General features: G+C 46.4%; 3 protein-coding genes across 3 annotated transcripts; 2 read left to right on the top strand and 1 right to left on the bottom strand.

Annotated features, from left to right (window-relative positions):
- Positions 1-1263: 1263 nt before the first annotated feature.
- LOC124658968 (MRN complex-interacting protein-like) lies at positions 1264-3493 on the bottom strand. Its single transcript, XM_047196948.1, has 4 exons — positions 3443-3493; positions 3033-3339; positions 1801-1992; positions 1264-1704 (listed from the first exon to the last, which is right to left on the bottom strand). The coding sequence occupies exons 1-4, from the start codon at positions 3491-3493 to the stop codon at positions 1595-1597; spliced, it is 660 nt and encodes a 219-aa protein (XP_047052904.1). The 3' UTR covers positions 1264-1594.
- Positions 3494-8386: 4893 nt separating this feature from the next.
- LOC124663213 lies at positions 8387-11239 on the top strand. The gene is made up of 3 exons (XM_047200938.1): positions 8387-8668; positions 9220-10639; positions 10833-11239. The coding sequence occupies exons 1-2, from the start codon at positions 8387-8389 to the stop codon at positions 10516-10518; spliced, it is 1581 nt and encodes a 526-aa protein (XP_047056894.1). The 3' UTR covers positions 10519-10639; positions 10833-11239.
- A 179-nt stretch (positions 11240-11418) lies between these two features.
- LOC124665667 (putative methyltransferase DDB_G0268948) lies at positions 11419-12617 on the top strand. Its single transcript, XM_047203059.1, has 2 exons — positions 11419-11773; positions 11865-12617. Exons 1-2 carry the CDS (start codon positions 11624-11626, stop codon positions 12498-12500), a joined length of 786 nt encoding a protein of 261 aa, XP_047059015.1. The 5' UTR covers positions 11419-11623; the 3' UTR covers positions 12501-12617.
- Positions 12618-17187: the final 4570 nt, after the last annotated feature.

Here is a 17187-nt window from a genome sequence, read left to right as displayed (position 1 = left end):
AGCTTCAATGCAATTGTGATACCTAAAATGTTTAGGTTCAGAATAATCAAAAGCAAGGAGGGGCATATAGAGTCAAAAGATTTCAAGGGAATAATCTATGGAGTAAGTGCATGCATTTTGCATACTGACCAAATAGATGAGTTATAAATATTGGTTCTATACTCTAGATATGAAGCTACTGAAAAAGGTATCAAATAATTGATTGAGTACTGGTTCTTTAACAGTTAATATAAAATGTGGGTAACTGACCGCTCTATCGTTCCAAAAGAAGATAGCAGCAATCATTTGTCTGGCTTTTGTGCATGGCCTACTAGGAGAAGCATGATGTGACCAAATTAAGTAAGGGCACAATGCATTTCACAAGACTATAAATGATGGTATGCAAAATGATGATAAATAAACTCCCTTTTGCTTTTCCCGAAGGAATTAAGCAGAAAAATATGCTTTGTATTGCTGTAGCGCTTCATCAGACAGTCCTACGACGACCATAAAGATCAGTTGCCTCAGTGACGGATCCAGAAACTTCTTGAAGTCTGGGCAAACGTGCTTAAGATACTATTTGTTTGACAAAATCGCTACACAAAATCACATAACACGAGACGTCTCCCCTGCCGGCAAGCCTAGGCGGCTGCCCAGGCTGGAGGTATGGTAGAACTGCCACTGAGTTGCCTCAGTCTTACAATAATATTATTAGAAGTTAGAAAAGTATTGAGACTTGAGATAAATGAACTTAGAAAATATTTAAAAATTAGCTAGAGCCAGAGTAACATCCTCATTGAGTTGTTTGGTGTTCAGTTAACTAGAGAGTAAACACTCACAATCCACAACATGTTTTAATTCCTTAGCCCATCATGTCATATATCAACATATTCCAGCAACATTTTTTCCCAGCATATTATTACTTGAATCTCTTGCCCAGTGAAGATTTTACAGATTCATGCATACTCACCGGCAACACAAAGGAGTTTGCAGCAATTTTCCTATGCAAAGACAATACCCAATGTTCTGGGGCTTCCTAGTAAATAAAGTACTTTCAAGGTTTTTTCTTTTAAGAATTACATGGCTAGCTAACTAACATTTTTGGCCAACATTCACAAGCTAACCCATCATTTTTCACTTTAGCATGTTATTGAGAACTCAAACAAACGGGTGATAATACTTTCTTTACTAAAATGACAGGTTGATGTACTGACACATTCAAGAAAAACGGCTTCTGTCACTTAAACTAGTATTTCTCATCTGTATCTTAACATTCCATCTCCATTTCGAAAAAAAAAATGTATCTTAACATAGAATATCTTAGTAGCACACATGTATCTGAACCTCATAGGATGAAGGTGGGTGTGAAGTAAGAGGTTGAGAAGATACACTCTTAACATCATTGTGTAGAAAAGTTAGCATGTACCCTAATTTTCTTTCAGTTCTTTTTTCCATACAACTCAATGAACTCCAATCCATAGAGCCATCAAACATAATAACATTTTGCTAATAGCACATTTGATCTTATCTAAGAACATGCCATTTAACATATATGCTAAAAATCCAAGACGAGATCAATATCACTTGAAATCTGGGTGTACCTCATCATCCACCACTACCTCAGTAGTGGGAGCTCTTTCGTCAAGTTCGGACCAATGGAGCCCAGATCCCTCTTGCCTTCTATCTTCAAAGAAGCTATCATCCAAATACTTGCTGAACTTTGATCTTTGTGCTGCACAAGAAAATTATGTGATTTTTTAACTTCACTGTTTCGGTCATGACAAGTGTAAGAACATGTGCTTAGAATTTTTCGTGTATTACCTTCAGCAGTAACAGTTGCAGAGCTGAGAGTTGAGCGAGTTGGTCCTTGTTCCATTTGCTGCATCTTGGATAAAGAGGGGTTAATTGGAGGCTTGGACCTTTTTCCAGCTGCACCTAATTGGGCTTTGGGAGGCCTCTTCAAGGAAGGAACTTTAGGTCTTTCTTGAGGTAACTCAGTTGTCACTTCAATTCCTATACATTGTTAATTGCAGCATAAGAACAATTAGGAAACTGCTATTAAAAATAGTTGCATCATGCATTGCAAATGTGGCCATTCCATGGCTAGTCAGCATATGATGCTAATCAAATTCAAGGATAAAAAGAGAATAAATTGCATTTCCACTTCCTAATTCGACCACGCCTGCAGAAAACACAACTACACAAGGGTTTACTTTCTAGTTTATAGCCCCACGTAATGTGTTGCCATCTGCAATTTAAGTTTTGAACCAGAGCCTGATAAGACTTGTGCTGCCACAGACAGGGCCAGCCAAACATCATCCACTTATGTGGCGTCTGCAACCGGGCACAACATATCCGGCGCAGGTATGATCAGGTCGGATTCAAAAACTGGAGCACAGTGCAAAGCATAGTCGTCTTGCGTTGTGTGCAACATATCAGGCGCATTTATGATCAGGTCAATTCAAAAAAACTGGTGCAAGTGCGCATAGTCAACTCAAGGAGAATCAGACGCAAATGTTTTGTGCAAATGATATTAAACCAGATACAGGAAAGTGCAATGTCCTCATAATGAATAAACATGAACAGAACTAATTTAAGACCTAGAAGCATACTATGCACAGCCTCATCTTGAATACAAAATGCAGCAATCTAACCATCTTTTTCCAGCTCCGGGACAAACAAGAAACAAACAGCCAAGCTTTTTAAATGTAGGTCATTGTGCAAGGAACTTGTGAAACGGTTTACTTGCTCCAGGGACATCTAAAATTTATAGCAATTCAAATTGGAGCCCTGCAGGTCCTACAGGTTACAGAGTTTCAGCCCAGCAAGGCCTCTGTTAGATTAAACCTTAAAAGATGAAATGTACATTAGCCGGTTCACAGGGTTGCGAAGTAGGAGTAACACCGATCCCACGCGGCGATGCGGCACCATTGAAGTAATGTACTAAACCCACCCTAATCAATTCATATTTGGCCCAAATGAGAAGGTGCATCCACGGATGTAAACCCTGCTAAATCTAGTCAGGCATTACATCAAACATGATTTAAGCATACCATAATCTTGAGAACCGGCAACTTCGGGGCCGCCATGACGCTCCCTGGTGTCGTCCAGGTACTCGGACCAGTCCATCCGCCTCTTCTCCCTCGGAGGCTCGTCTTGCTGATCCCCGGCCGGCGGAACGTCCCAGTCCGCCTCGGGCACCGGCACGGGCGCGCCGCGGCCGCGCGCGAGGTTGGCGTCCTGGACGAAGCGGCGGAGGTCGGCGGCGCGGTAGCCGCGCGCGTACACGCGGAGCACGGACTGGCGCTGGTTGCAGACCACGCACACCCACTTGTTGCTGCTCTTCTTCTGCTGCTTCACCTGGCGTCGAAGGGCAGACAGAGAAACGGAAAGGTCGGATCAATCGTCAGACAAACATGGGCGGGATAGACGGGGAGGGGGGCGGTTTGGTTGAGGCGCGCGCCTGCATGGTGGAGCACTGCACGCACTGCAGGGCGAGGAAGAGCGTCGCCATGGCGAACCCAGGTTCTCGAGTGGAGGTGGGGGTGGAGAGAGCGAACCGAGACCGAGATGGATTTGGAATTTGGAGAGGGAAGAGGTTGGGGGGAATTTTGCGTTTCTCCCGCTCTAAGGGCTCGTTTGGTTGGGCCCGTTCCGCGGGGGTTCCGCGGCCTTTCCCCGGCCTCCCATTCCTTGGGCCGACACGCCCCGGGAAAGCCCACCGGGCCGTTTGGAGGCATGCGAGACAACGGTTCCGCGTCCGTTCCGCCTCCAACCCGGGGAAGTCATTCCGCTAGTCGCGACGTGGGGAAGGAATTCCGCGGGCCACGAAGGACGGCGACGGCGACTGAACCCAAAGCAGCTGGCCACTCCGCTCCCCTCCCCACCTCCGACGGCAGAGAGGCGACGCCTCCAACAACCTCAGGTTCTTCCTCCACCGGCGACCGGAACGGGGCCTGCATAGCGCATCGCGTCCACGTCCCTCTCCTCTCCCAGATTTCCCCTCTCCGGCGACGGTTGTCGTCTTCCCAAGATCTGCTCCGCCCAGATCCATGTCCCTCCGGCGACAAAGACGGTCGGCGAAGCACAGAGAAGGCCGGCGGCGAGTGAGGCGAGCGCCGCGAGCGTCTACCTAGGAGAGGCGCCTCCGCCTCTCTCCGTCTACCGGGAGCGGCGCTTCTGCCTCCCTCCGGCGACGACCATGGTGGCTAAGCATCCAAGATTTCGCTCTTCCCTCCGACAACGGCGACTGCCCAGCAGTCGTTCTTCTCCTGCCCAAACTATCCGCTCTGCTTATCTAGTTCATCATGGCTTATTCGTCCCCGAGCTGATAAGTTGTAGCTCCAGATCTTGCAGGCTGCCGATTGGAGATGTTTTCTCTCTCAAATTCTGACCGCTTCTTGAAGCAAAGCAGAACATATCCCGCCATCTTTCAGGGTCACCTGCTGCTTCTCCCCTGCCGAAGAAATTTGTCCATCTTTCGGCGGCGCTCCATCAAGCATGTGAGTTCCTCTCTCACGCATCCCTTTTATTTTCTTGCTTTTATGTCTCTGCTGGTGAGTTCATAGCAAAATTTGATATCACATCTTGTTGATTTTGTTGTTTAATCATGCGTAGGTTGTTCCATCTGTACAGGTGAAAAAGGTCCGGATTACTATCCATTTACTAACTGCATATTTTAGCGCATCTTTCAAATCATGGTGGAATCTCAATTCATACAAGAAAATCACACTCGTTTTGCATTAACGTCTAATTATTATCTTCGTTGTGGAATAGTAGATCTAGCAGTACAACATATGTCTGTTCTGTTGCATTTTCCTGAACAATGGAGCTTCACGGAAGCTTGCATCTTAGAATATTATTATTAGCCGCTGATCGGAGAAACTGAAAGGTTCTTACCTGATTTCTTTTCTGTTGCATTGAGTAAACTGTTCATGGCCTTGTTGATGTTTAATATAGCAAAAGCGACCACATCGAATAAAATTTTGATGCTTTTTTTGGCTTACTCCTGATCAGTTGAATTAGTAATTTGGTTAATGGTTAGGCTTACGAATTAAATCCCTGCCATGGAAAAACATAAGGTGCGTAGTGTATATTGTTCCTCCTCCTCAGCTAGTTGTCTACTTAGTTCTATCTTCTTATCTAGTAGTTGATAAGCCAGTTGCTGTTCTTGGTACACACAAGGGTACCATGGTTTCTGCTCTAACAGATGGCTCTTTTAGTTACCTTGCATTAGCATTCAGCAGCATATTTAGAATTATACAGTGATAAGCACAAACTATAAATGTAAAGTTGTTCAATTGTTCATTTTAAAACAGTTGTTCCCTTGGAAGGGCTTCTTATCTAGTAGTTGATAAGATTAGTTATAAATGGGTTCTGGTAGTTGTGATGCTAGAAAACGTGATCTTGTTTTACTTTTTGTTGTGCAGAATTGCTGTTTCTCAGTCCTTAGACCAAATGAAGCCCAGAATTATTGTTGTGTTCACACTTTTATTGCTCTACTGGTAGAATATCTAGCAGCCTTGGTCGATAAGGATTAGATACCGTACCAATGATTGTAGCAGTCATTTGGTTGCCTGAGGGCTTTGGTTTTCATCTTCCATTTTTCATCTCCTGCATGTGGTATAGTTTATGTGGTTTCGAAAAAAAAAATAGTTTATGTGAAGTGTCAAGCTAGTTCAGCCACTCTTCAGATTAATGTTTGGTGTAGTGTAGGATTTATAGTTACAGATTGCAAATCTTTAATGTCTATTGCATGAATATTGTGGTCTAGGTGCGCGCCGGACAGCAACTGCCCCTACCTGACGTGGGAGCCAGCTCCGGTGATTCTGCTCCAGCTAGCGGCAGGGGAGATCGTGTGCGCTGGTTGCCTGAGCCGACGAGAGGGAGATGATGCGACGGATGTGTGGTCTCCTTTGCCCGATTCTGCTCCGGCGAGGCGGCTAGGGGATGGTGCGCGTTGGGGGCGGAGCTGGTGGGTGGGAGATGGTGCAGACCGCCGTGGAGGCCCACGAGGACGACCTCCACAGCCCCTACTGGGAAGGCGTGAGGGAGGCGGCGGCGGCGTGCATAGACCTCGACTTGGGAGGTAAGAGGGCCTCCTTCGAGTCGCTCCACCGCCAGCCTCCGTCGGCGACCACCGCCGAACGAGAGGTGGCCGATGACATGCTCTCTAAGGCAATGGCGCAGCTCCGGGAGTCGCAGGAAGCCCTGCACGCCCTGAGGCCAGCCCCCAGGTGTCGTCTACCTCGCCAACAATGACGCCACCGCTGACGAGCTCGTCGACCTTAATAACGAGGAGGCTGATCTATTGATCTACATAATTTTGTAACTAACACATACTTCTCTTCTGCAGTACTAGCATTTGAATGTTGAGACTTCATAGCGAAGGGCATGAGAGTCAAAAATCATAATGAAACTGTCCAGTTTTGGTTGAGAATTGCTTGTTGAGAATTGAATTTTGCTGGAGATGTAAAGATTATTATGTTGTCGTGGTTGAATATGGTCCCTGTAATTTCTGTACTAATTTGTATGCCTAAATTTTAATTTGTATTGTGATTTTTTTTTTCAAATTTAGCCTTATTTTTCGTTTTTGCTTGTTCCCTAGCCTTCCACTGCATTCCCTACCTCTGTCCAAATGGACAGCTATAGATTACCGTTTCGGGAGGGTATCCCTGTGTTTCCCTCGTGTACGGGAATTTCCGGCCGGGGGCGCTCGTTCCCTGGGATCGACTACATGCGCGACCAAACGAGCCCTAAATGGAGGTTCTGACGCGGCGGGTTTTGTTTCGAATTACTTTCTCTGGTTAATATTAATTGATGCTAAAATAGATATATCTATAATATATTAGTGTCAAGTGATATAAATAGGAGAAAGCATTAATATTGTTTTTATTTTGTAAACTGCAGACAGCTTGCAATCCAAAGGAGTTTGGGAATTGGGAGTCCTCGACACAAAACGGATGAATATTGCCCTTATGTTTAAATAAATTTGGAAGCTATATCAAAACGATAAAGGGAAAGCGGATCTCATTTGTACTAAGTACCTGGGGGTCGTGATTTGTTCTTCTAGAAAAAACCACCCCATATGGGTCGTAATTCTAGAAGAATATTCGAAAGATCAAGTGCTTCTTCAAGTTGGGAGCTAAGCACAAGGTGTTGAATGGGAAACACACATATTCCATGTTTGATTGGTGGTTGGGTTCGGCTCCGCTGCGACAACGATTCCCTCTCTTATTTGGGTGATGCACGGATCCTTTAATCACTGTCGATGGAGTGTGAGGGTGCGGTTCTCCAAGGAGAATGGAGAATTAGGTTCCAGAGATAGTTTGGGTTAGATGAGATGGTGGAATGGGACAATCGATACAGGGAGATCTAGGCTTTACCGGTCTCAAATTAGGAGGATGTCATATCATGGTCACTTGAGGCGTTAGGTGGATTCTCAACGCGGTCTGTGTACCACTACCTCTCTCGTGGTGCGGTCGTGACCAACTTCAAAGAGGTGTGGTGCACCAGGGTGCCTCCCAAGATTAAGGTGTTCTTGTGGCAACTGATTAGGGGACTGTTTATTAGGGGACTGTTGATCTCCTACGAGCAAGTGTCTAAAAGACATGAGCTTTCGAATGACGGATGCTATCTATGCGGGGAGATCGAGGACTCTAACCATATCTTCTTTACTTGCCCTATCGTGCGCTTCGTATGGGCGGGAGTTCGGGAACTCCTCCGATGCGATTGGAACCCAGCGGGGGCTAGGGACTTTCTTATCATTGCCCAAAATCTGTCGGGCAGCCTTCGTAGGGTAGTTTGGTTTATGTTCGTGGTCCAATGCTGGACCCTATGGCTTATTCGAAACAAACTAACTACTGAAGGCAAGAGCATTAACAGCCATGCTCACACTTTCTTCCAAATATCTCTACATATGCGGTCGTGGAGGGTTTTAGTCAAACCGAAGAACATGGCGTTGTTGAGATGTTAGGTGAGGTTAGGCGGCTACATGCGACTACAAGAGCAACAAACGGCATCGGATGAACTTCCTTATTATTTGTATGTCACGATGTGTCGGTGGCGTTGATGTTTTAGACATGGTAGCTTTCCTTATGTATCTAGGGGTATGATGAACTTTTTTTTTGCGAAACACAGTACAGACGAAGATGTTTGTATGTGCTTGTTATGTGTTTGTTGTATCGTCTAGGCTAGATGTTGTCGTGGGGCTTTGCATATAAAGCCGGACTTAGGGCTTAGTGCATTTTTAAAAAATGTCCTGTGTGGTCCTATTAATATCCACCGTCGATGGAAGATCGGACGGCCAGGAGGGGTACGGTGCTTCCGGCGAGCCCTGTCACGAGGAAAATGTACCCGAAGGCTCGAGGCCCTCGGCGACGTGCAGTCGCTTCCTCCACGCCCTCCCATGGCGACCATTCTCCCAACCTCCGCTCCCGCCACCAACGCCGCCGCTCGCATCTTCTCCCAATCGACGCCCCGATGCCGCTTCCCAAGAACCTCTCCCGTGCTCGCGCCTTCGCGTTCCGCGACTCGCCGCTTCTCCGGCGTCGCCTGCTCTCCCGGAATTGCCGGCGTCGGCGGGCAAGCCACTCCCCGGGAGGACACCGTCCGCATCGTGGCCGTCGTCGGCGACGGGAGCATCAGCCCGCTGAAAGATACGCCCTGGGAGGAGGTTATGCGCCATACGGTAGGGCCCTGCTCTGAACCCATCATCAGTTCACCACTCCACCCCTCTCGCTGAACCCCCATCACGCCCCTCACCTTTCTGGAACACTCCCAAGTAAAATAGATACTCCGATTTTACTTTGGGAATCGAAGTGATTTTACTAATAGTATGTCAATACTGTCATACTGTGAACGTCACAATTTTGCATATCCAGTTACAGCTAGTACCATCTGCATCTGTTAAGTGTTAACTACTAATGCCAATTTCATTTTTTTTTTTTTGCACTACTAATGTAGTATGAACTAGTTGTCTTGGCCTGAATTATTACTCCTTGAATTTTTATGCATTGTGTAGCTGTCACGAGGACCTGTGGAGTGTTTGCTACTTTACTTGATTCCGTTTAGTAAATTAAACGCAATACATTTTTTTCTTCTTCTGAGAAATTGCATATGGAGTACCAGATATGAATTTATGTCGCTCTGTTTTTCAGTAGCTGTTCAGTGAATAAATCTTGCATGTCTACAGGTCTCAAAATATGATTTCACTGAATCTGATTGTTTTGCTTCATTTAGGCTGATAGGATGAAGTGGGTTGATGAAGGATTCGAAATGCTTGTCTTCACAGACAAGTCGATGGACCATGGTGGTTTTAGGCAAGAGTTGTCTCGCTGTGATATGCTAGTCAATGTTGCAATAACGGGGCAGGAGTCCGTCCAGTGGCTCATACAGAACAGTAAGAACATTCCGAATGTACTTTGCTTTCAGTCATCTCCGTCGTTACTGAACAAGCTAGGAGGCAGATATGTTCAATATACCGGAGCGCAGGACTTCTTTGGCAAGCTAGCCAGTGTTGGCAAACCAAGTGGCGCTGAGGAATCAACTGAAGTCCTCAAAACCATATCCAATGCCTGGGAAAGGCACAACTCAGATGACATCAGATTTTGCCTCCTCGTTGTGGTTAACGCGTACATAAGACCAGTTGATATGCTGCAAAACCTAAGGGCAAAAGGTCTCTCCACCCTGAGCTGTATGATAAAAAACTGTGGCCCTCAAATTCTGAATTGCCTGTTTGACCCCGACTGTCGGAAAGCCATTCAGTGTTTGAATTCTTGCTCTCCAACCGATCAAGTCTGCAACTACCGCTGTATCGCGTCTTACGAGAGTCCGCAACTGGAGGCCTTTTCTCTCTGTGTTTTGCAAAAGCACAACTGTCTAGAGCTAAATGCTGCGATCCCTAGTAAGCCCTCTGTAGCCCCGTTATCCATGTTCAGAGAACAGCAGCTTAGCCATGAAGTTGCGGAAGACCTGTTTGTCGGCTGGCTGGACAATTTGGAATGGAGCTGGAGAGTTGTAGCCGGACAAAATCCAGCATATGATCAATTCCCGTGCCAGTACCAAATATTCTACAGAGGGAAAGCTAAAGGTTCGTTTTGGTATGAGCCAATTTTTCAAGTCAAAACCCTGGATGAGAAGCTAGTTTGGCGGCGCAGAAAATACCGAGTGAGAAGAGCTAGCACCCCTGGTACATTTTATTTCAGTGTACTCGATAATGGTGTTGTTTCAAAAGAGTTTTGGACAATTGTTGATGTTTCAGATGACTTCAGCTGGGGCCTGTTCCATTATCATGGAGCTGCTCAGGCTGCTGGACAATCATACACTGGAGCGGTGCTTGTTACCCCTGATGGGTCTTATCCTGATGGGGACAACCCAAGACTGGATTCTGCTTTAGAGAAGTGTGGTATTAAGAAATGGGAGCTTTATATGGTCGATAACTGCTCCTGCATGGGTGCTCCTTTGGGAATTCCGGAAGGTTCACGACTGCATTACCAGATTGCTCCAGGAAACGAATCTGGTATTATGCAGAGAATATGATGATATTTTCGAACAGCATGAAACGGCAATTTCATTTCCCAACTGATGTACTCATGCAAATGTACTTAGAAAGATGTAACGAATGACGTAGGTGTCACCGAATGGAGCTTATGTGTAATTGGTAGGTATATTTTTCTTATTCTTGTGTCATATAATACCCCACTTTGCTGCCATTATCATTCCCAATACTTAACTAGATACAGAGCTCCCAACTATTAAGAAATAATATAGTTCAATAGAAGATTATTCACTAAAACACTCTTTCGTTTTAAAAATATTTATTGCAGTTTTTATGCTTTTCTTCATCGTGGCAGGCTGATATTATCATGCAATGATCAAGTGGATGGCCCAGATTTTGCTGGAATCCAGTAGCACACAAATGACGCGTAGCACTGGATATGTTCTCATGTTCATCACCTGTCTAAATCTTGGACATTGGACATGCTCCCACATAGCAGTACAGAGGCTTGCATCCTGTATTTGCTGTGCCAGTCCCACTGTCCCAAACAATAGCCTCTCAGCTGGTATTCCGTTCCCGTTGCTGTACAGTTATCAAACATTGCTCGTAGAACTTGTGGTAGATCATGCCATTTGTTGTCGTAATGTTTAATGTTTATATTTGTTCATAAACTCGTTGCAAACTTGTAATCAATATACACTATCCATTATTTTGTAGATAACTGAATATATTCAATACATCTGGTGTTGGGATGCTTAAGCATCTTGAAGTGTTCCCATTTAGTTGGTGGAGCATCTTGCGATGTTCAGACGGTCTCAGTTCAGTGTCACTATGCAGTTGTTTCTCTATCTTTGTCAAGCAGAAGTGATGTGCCTAGGACAAGTTAGAGAGTAAGCAAGTCTCCCACGTCTGATTGACTTGCTTTATAGGAGTACCACAATCCGCATGTTTCAGATTTTATATTCTGCAGTTTACAGATCTGAATCCTAGTGGATAATGCAAAGTTCCTTTTTGCCAAGGATCGTACGACCACTTTGACTTTGGCTCTGGCCTCCTTGGTGGTCTATCATCACCTATAAATTCCATCCAGATCCAGCCCTGCAACAGCAATTCGTACTCACAGTTGATAACAGAGCACACTCGAGAATGGCGGGACTGTATGAGAAACCGTCGGAGACGTACGTGAAGAAGCGGCCGCGGTACCCCAAGGAGTGGTTCTCCATGCTCGCCTCCCTCACCGCCGGCCACCACCGCGCCTGGGACGCCGGCTGCGGCAGCGGCCAGGCCTCTGTCAGCGTAAGCCTCCAAACCTTTTTTTTTTCTGAATTCTGAATCGAGCTAGCTCCCGACAAAGAATAACCCGATGGGCGTCTCTCTCTCGACTCAGATCGCGGAGCACTACGAGAGCGTGGTGGCGACGGACGTGAGCGAGGGCCAGCTCCGCCACGCCATCGCGGACCCCAAGGTGCGGTACCTGCACACCCCGGTGGACCTGTCGGAGGACGAGCTCGTGGGCCTGGTCGGCGGCGAGGGCTCGCTGGACCTCGTCATCGTGGCGACCTCGATCCACTGGTTCGACGTCCCGCTCTTCTACGCCGTGGTGAACCGCGTCCTCAAGAAGCCCGGCGGCGTCCTCGCCGTGTGGGGCTACAACTACGACATCCACCCCTTCGGGGACAAGCTGCAGGGGACGCTGTACGGGGCCATGCGGCCGTACATGGACCCGAGGACGAGGCTGGCCATGGAGCGGTACCGCGAGCTGCCGTTCCCGTTCGAGCCCGTCGGGGTGGGCCGCGAGGGCGAGCCGGCCGACGTCGACATGGAGGTGGACATGACGCTGGAGGACCTGGCCGGGTTCGTGATGACCGGCTCCGTCGCAACGACGGCGAGGGAGAAAGGGGTGGACTTGGCGGCGCTGGTGAAGGATGTCATGAAGGAGGTGGAGGAGGAGTGGGGGGATCAGCCGACGGTGCCCAGGAAGCTTGTGTTCAAGGCCTTCATGCTGGCTGGGAAGCCCAAGTGATGAACTTGAACTGAACTGCCAATTGCTGGTTTGTTTGTTTGCTTGGGTTGAGAATCAGAATATCTGAAATTCGCAGATGATGACTGCTATAGCCATGGGAAATTTTGCTAAACGACATTCACACCGTCCAATTATCTCATCGTCAGATACCATTTGATTTTGTGATACCATTACGATTTTATGTCACATTTGGGTGAAGGGAAAGTTTGACAATTTTGCCTGGGATGAGAGAAATGCAACTCGCACGTTACTTTGTGGTTCACTCTTACCAAAACTACTACATTTAGTTCTAAAACATAAAACCTTGTAGATTTTGAACCACAAGATCAATTTACAAACCGTCTGAAAATTTGAGTTTCTAGTGGAGGGAACTTCAAAATGACACCATATTGAATAGTTTATGACAGTTTTTTAAAATTGCTTGTGAAACTTGATGAAACATGTTACTTTGTGAAACTAGGTGAATTTTTTCCTTGAAACATTTTCTGATTCGTCAAAGTTAGGAAATATTTGTAATTACCATAGAGTCTAATTTGGAGACACAATTTTTTTATTTAATTTTATTGAGTTTTATTGTGTATCATATGTTTGAATGTGTTTCAAAATTAAAAATTTAAATTTTATCAAAACAAACCCCTTTTAGGATTGTTTAAGATCTCTTGGAAAAAATACATTGGTTCAAACGGAATGTCAATCTGATGTATATTTTAATAGATATGGCTATTTCAAATCCAATAATAGAAATTAAATCAATGTACTAAACACACACACACACACACACACACAGGACGCGCTAATCTGGGGTAGCCTAAATGCAAAGATTTTCCCTAGTGCTAATCGCAAAGCAGAGGGTGGGTGGATATGTGCACGGGGCCTCTTGTGCTTGCTACATATGCCGCTCTCCCTAGAATGACCATACTATGACCAGTTTTGAAGACAATGTGCCAAACTTTCCATTTTGAAGATTAAGGCCCTAGCCGTCGATGTCACCGCCTTTGTTGTGGGAGGTCACGCATAGAAGGGGGAAGCCGGCCTCCATGTCCTCTCCAAATCCCCTTCTTTAGCGGTGGCTTGCTTCTTGAGTTGGCCGGCGATCCATAGGTAGTGTACCGTCTTCTTACCATGGCGCGCGAGGGAGCGGCACAAAAAAGTAAGAGCGCCAACATTGGAGGGCAACACTGAAGGGGGTGACAAAAGTAAGGTTTTGGGCGGTTAGGAAAGCGGAGTGGGTAGTTATGTCAAAATGTCCCATCTCCCGCGCTTCCCGACGCGTGCAGAGGCGAAGCATGTTGCGCGCGCTAGAGCCAGGCTGAGTGACAACGGCCAACTCAAGCCTTCTCAGTGGGCTAATTTTTAGCTGATTTAAGAATCATACATGCATTCTTTTTAGCCCACCGGAGCCAAGAAAGACTTCCACGGGCAGCCAAACACACCACTAGTGACCTAGTCATCACCATTGTTTCAGGTGGCTACTTTTAGTCACGAGTTTAGGGAGTTAAATGGCGATGCTCATTCTCTTGTAAAAGCTGTTGTATCTTTACCAGCCGGGCGTTACATTCGGTACGCTAGGGACGCCCGAAATCACTTGTATCCCTATAAACTTGGTTGATGAATAAAAGCTCCCTTTCAATAAAAAAATCATCACCATTGTACATGTTTTTGGGTTGTTTACCAACAATCCAACATCCTAAATAGTTGTGCCATAACATGTTCGGCGACTTTCGGTCCGTATCCAACAACGTCAGGCTAGATCAGGGAGGAGCGGCAGCGGCGGCGCACCATCGACACGATCTAGAGGTTGAAGACGAAAGACATCTCAAGGATTTTGTTGCAATTTTTCTTTTTATTGAGGTGCTTTGTAATGTTTGATATTTCTCTTAATACTAAGGTTCTTTTTTTGCAAAAAAAAACTACGCTTAATCAAGATCGATGAATTCATTGTGCTGCAAAATTCACGCATTGTAGTTGCAAGAAAACATGCCATAAAACTGGAAGTTTGTACATTTTCTATGCACTAAAAAGAAAGAGAGAAAGCCTCAAGCAGGGGCAGAACGTTGATGTTTTATCGACTGGCCGAGCGACACACGAGTTTGGCCCATGAAGTCGCTGGGTTAGTAGGGCCGGTCCAAGAAACATGGGAACTCAGCCGAGCAATGGGCCGATTCTCTCCAGCTCTGTGCGTTTGGATTTTGTTGATTGTGTATTGAGTAGCTACTCTAGTTACCAGTGGAAACGAACTGTAACAGTCTGCTTCCAAGTTCAGGACATCGAGTGAAAATTAACACAAACCGAAAGAATCATGTTTCTTTCGTCCGGAAGCGCTATCTAAGCCACTCACATATAAAAATCCCACCTCATTTTTCTTTTGGATTACGGGACTATCTATCTCCATACGCGCGAGGCATCTTCGTCGCCACGATCCAAGATTCCAAGATACCATGTCGTCTGAGCTGTGCTTCCGCCACGACGAGACTAGCTCCATGCTGCTCGGCTGGGGAACACGTATCAAAACCATGCATGAAATTGTATCCAGCAATATATTCCTCACACGTACTCGAAGCTCAGAGTTAAAGGATGACTGTTCCTTCCCGGAAAGATAATTCAAAACGAATCATCTAAAGATGCTTTGGCGATTGCATTCCGTCTAAAGGAAAAAAAAACAGTAAGATGCCTTCTTCCAAAACCTTACGAGCAGAAACGAACGCATCGGAGCGGAAAAGCGGCCCCAGATCTTTCTAGTGGGAGTGGTGATCGCTGCTTTCTTCTCCCGCCACACAGTAGGCAATAGATGGCGAATTCGTCCTCGCCCGCGCACGTACTTCTTCGCCCACTTCTCAAAAGAAAATCAGAACTTTACCTAGCCCCATAGATGCAGGTGGTGAAGTTAGAGATTTGGTGTATATGGGTACCACTGATCTCGTTTTTAAAATAAACTAGGAAATATGCCCGTGCGTTGCACCGGGATAGAGAAAACTATCTTTTAAATTATCCAGACAAATCAAATTTTGCCCCAAAATTAGTGGTTCAGTGTAACATAGCTCCAATATAAACAAATGCGATACAAGGGATGTATAAAGCAGATTTTATTAAGCAACTTATCAAAATAAAGATAGCTATTACCGAGATTGTTGCAAGTTATGCGGGATTAGTACTCCTAGCTGATAGTAGGATTAGGAAATCATGCCCAGACGATTTTGTAGGCAAAAGGGTGCACTTTTTCACCTCCGCGTCTGGACTTCTTAGGTGGAGGCCAACTTTGTAGGATGTATATTTTTGTTTGGCGAAAGAAAAATGAAACAATCCTTCTTTTAGTATTGAAATTTTAGCCCAAGTAACTTCGAACAAAAATGGGGCTAAGCCTTAGCAAAATAAAGATTGAGCTGAGCCAACTAAAAAGTATATTTAGCAAAATCACCTTCAGGCTCTCGTATCTGAGTTAAGTTGCATACATATTGCAGTGCAAGCATCTGAAATAATCCATCGTATTTGATAGCTACTGAAATAATCAAAGCCGCTTTTTTTTTCTTACATTACACGGCATAAGCAATCCTCTTTCTCCTTGTTTTCATCTGTGCAAAAAAAATATCGCACGGTTAGGCAGGGATAGGATTGGAGGCAACAATACTTGGGCATCATGCTTGCAGCCGTGGAACTCTCACGCCTGTACATGAGCAGCGTCAGACCACCCGCCTGACCAACTCGATCTAATGCTGAACTCGTATCCGCGAACAACGACAGCAACAACCCCACGGCCATCTCTTCTTGGCTCCTCACCAGGTGTGGAGGCCACACCGTGCATCTCCCGGCCTCGACCAGCAGCCACCGGCTCGACCAGCAGGAAGCTGGCCTGCTGCAAGCCCATCCATGTTCACGCTGCAGCCGTGAGACGCCCCTCCCCTCGCTTCTCCCTGGATACCCACCAGGACAGTGCCGCCGAAACCTCTCCTTGTGTGGTGATTCAAGCTGCGGGCGCCGACCAGAACGGGGCTTTCGTGCGTGAGGCGCCGTGGACGCCCAAGAAGGCGCAGAGATACTCATGGCCGCCGTGACGCGCCTGCTCCGGCGGTGCCTCAACTCGCCCCCGCTGTTGCCGCGATCAAGATCATTGTTTTCGAATTGTTGATCACTTGATCTTGCGGTGTTGACGGACGAACCGTTTTTTTGATTCACAGAAATCTGAAAAAGAGAACGACTCGGTTCATGAACCACGACGTATACGGGACAGAGACGGAGAATTACTCCTTGCGTTTCGGGGCAGATGGTGCTTCCCTTTTATCTCGCTCTCGCTGATTGCGGGGCTGATTAGGAATCGGTTACATTTTACCTTGATGTGAGCCACGGACGTAATTGGGCCAGGCGATCTCAGCAAAACCATTGAATCTTATACATGTCGGCAACAGAAGAGGTCGGCTAGAAACACCTCGCATGGCAATTAAAGGAAACAGAACCGACGTACAGGTCCGCGGCCGCATCCACCTCGCCGACGATCGGCAACATGCAAGCGATGTAGGACATCATGAAGAGCACGAAGGCGGCGGTTTTGCGGAGTACGTCTGGGCGACGCCGGTATCAACTTCCCGGAGGCCGAGTAGAACGTAAGCCATCTGGATCGGAGTCAACGTCCCGTACCCGGCCTTATTGATAGCGCGGAGCAGCTAGGCCACGAGACCGCTCATCGTCCAGGCGA

Source organism: Lolium rigidum, chromosome 6 (genome assembly GCF_022539505.1).
Source record: "Lolium rigidum isolate FL_2022 chromosome 6, APGP_CSIRO_Lrig_0.1, whole genome shotgun sequence".
In the NCBI taxonomy this organism is placed as follows: Eukaryota; Viridiplantae; Streptophyta; class Magnoliopsida; order Poales; family Poaceae; genus Lolium; species Lolium rigidum.
The sequence above is the reverse complement of the archived record's forward strand: the minus strand, read 5'-3'. Positions and strand labels throughout refer to the sequence as shown.

Bases quoted from the DNA above. Each gene is read 5' to 3' on its own strand.
- LOC124658968 (XM_047196948.1), bottom strand. From the start codon at position 3,493: ATGGCGACGCTCTTCCTCGCCCTGCAGTGCGTGCAGTGCTCCACCATG. The intron at 3,340-3,442 runs GCGCGCGCCTCA...CTTCGACGCCAG, and splicing joins TGCAGTGCTCCACCATGCAG to GTGAAGCAGCAGAAGAAGAG. The intron at 1,993-3,032 runs GTATGCTTAAAT...AACAATGTATAG, and splicing joins TGCCGGTTCTCAAGATTATG to GAATTGAAGTGACAACTGAG.
- LOC124663213 (XM_047200938.1), top strand. From the start codon at position 8,387: ATGGCGACCATTCTCCCAACCTCCGCTCCCGCCACCAACGCCGCCGCT. The intron at 8,669-9,219 runs GTAGGGCCCTGC...TGCTTCATTTAG, and splicing joins AGGAGGTTATGCGCCATACG to GCTGATAGGATGAAGTGGGT.
- LOC124665667 (XM_047203059.1), top strand. From the start codon at position 11,624: ATGGCGGGACTGTATGAGAAACCGTCGGAGACGTACGTGAAGAAGCGG. The intron at 11,774-11,864 runs GTAAGCCTCCAA...CTCTCGACTCAG, and splicing joins GCGGCCAGGCCTCTGTCAGC to ATCGCGGAGCACTACGAGAG.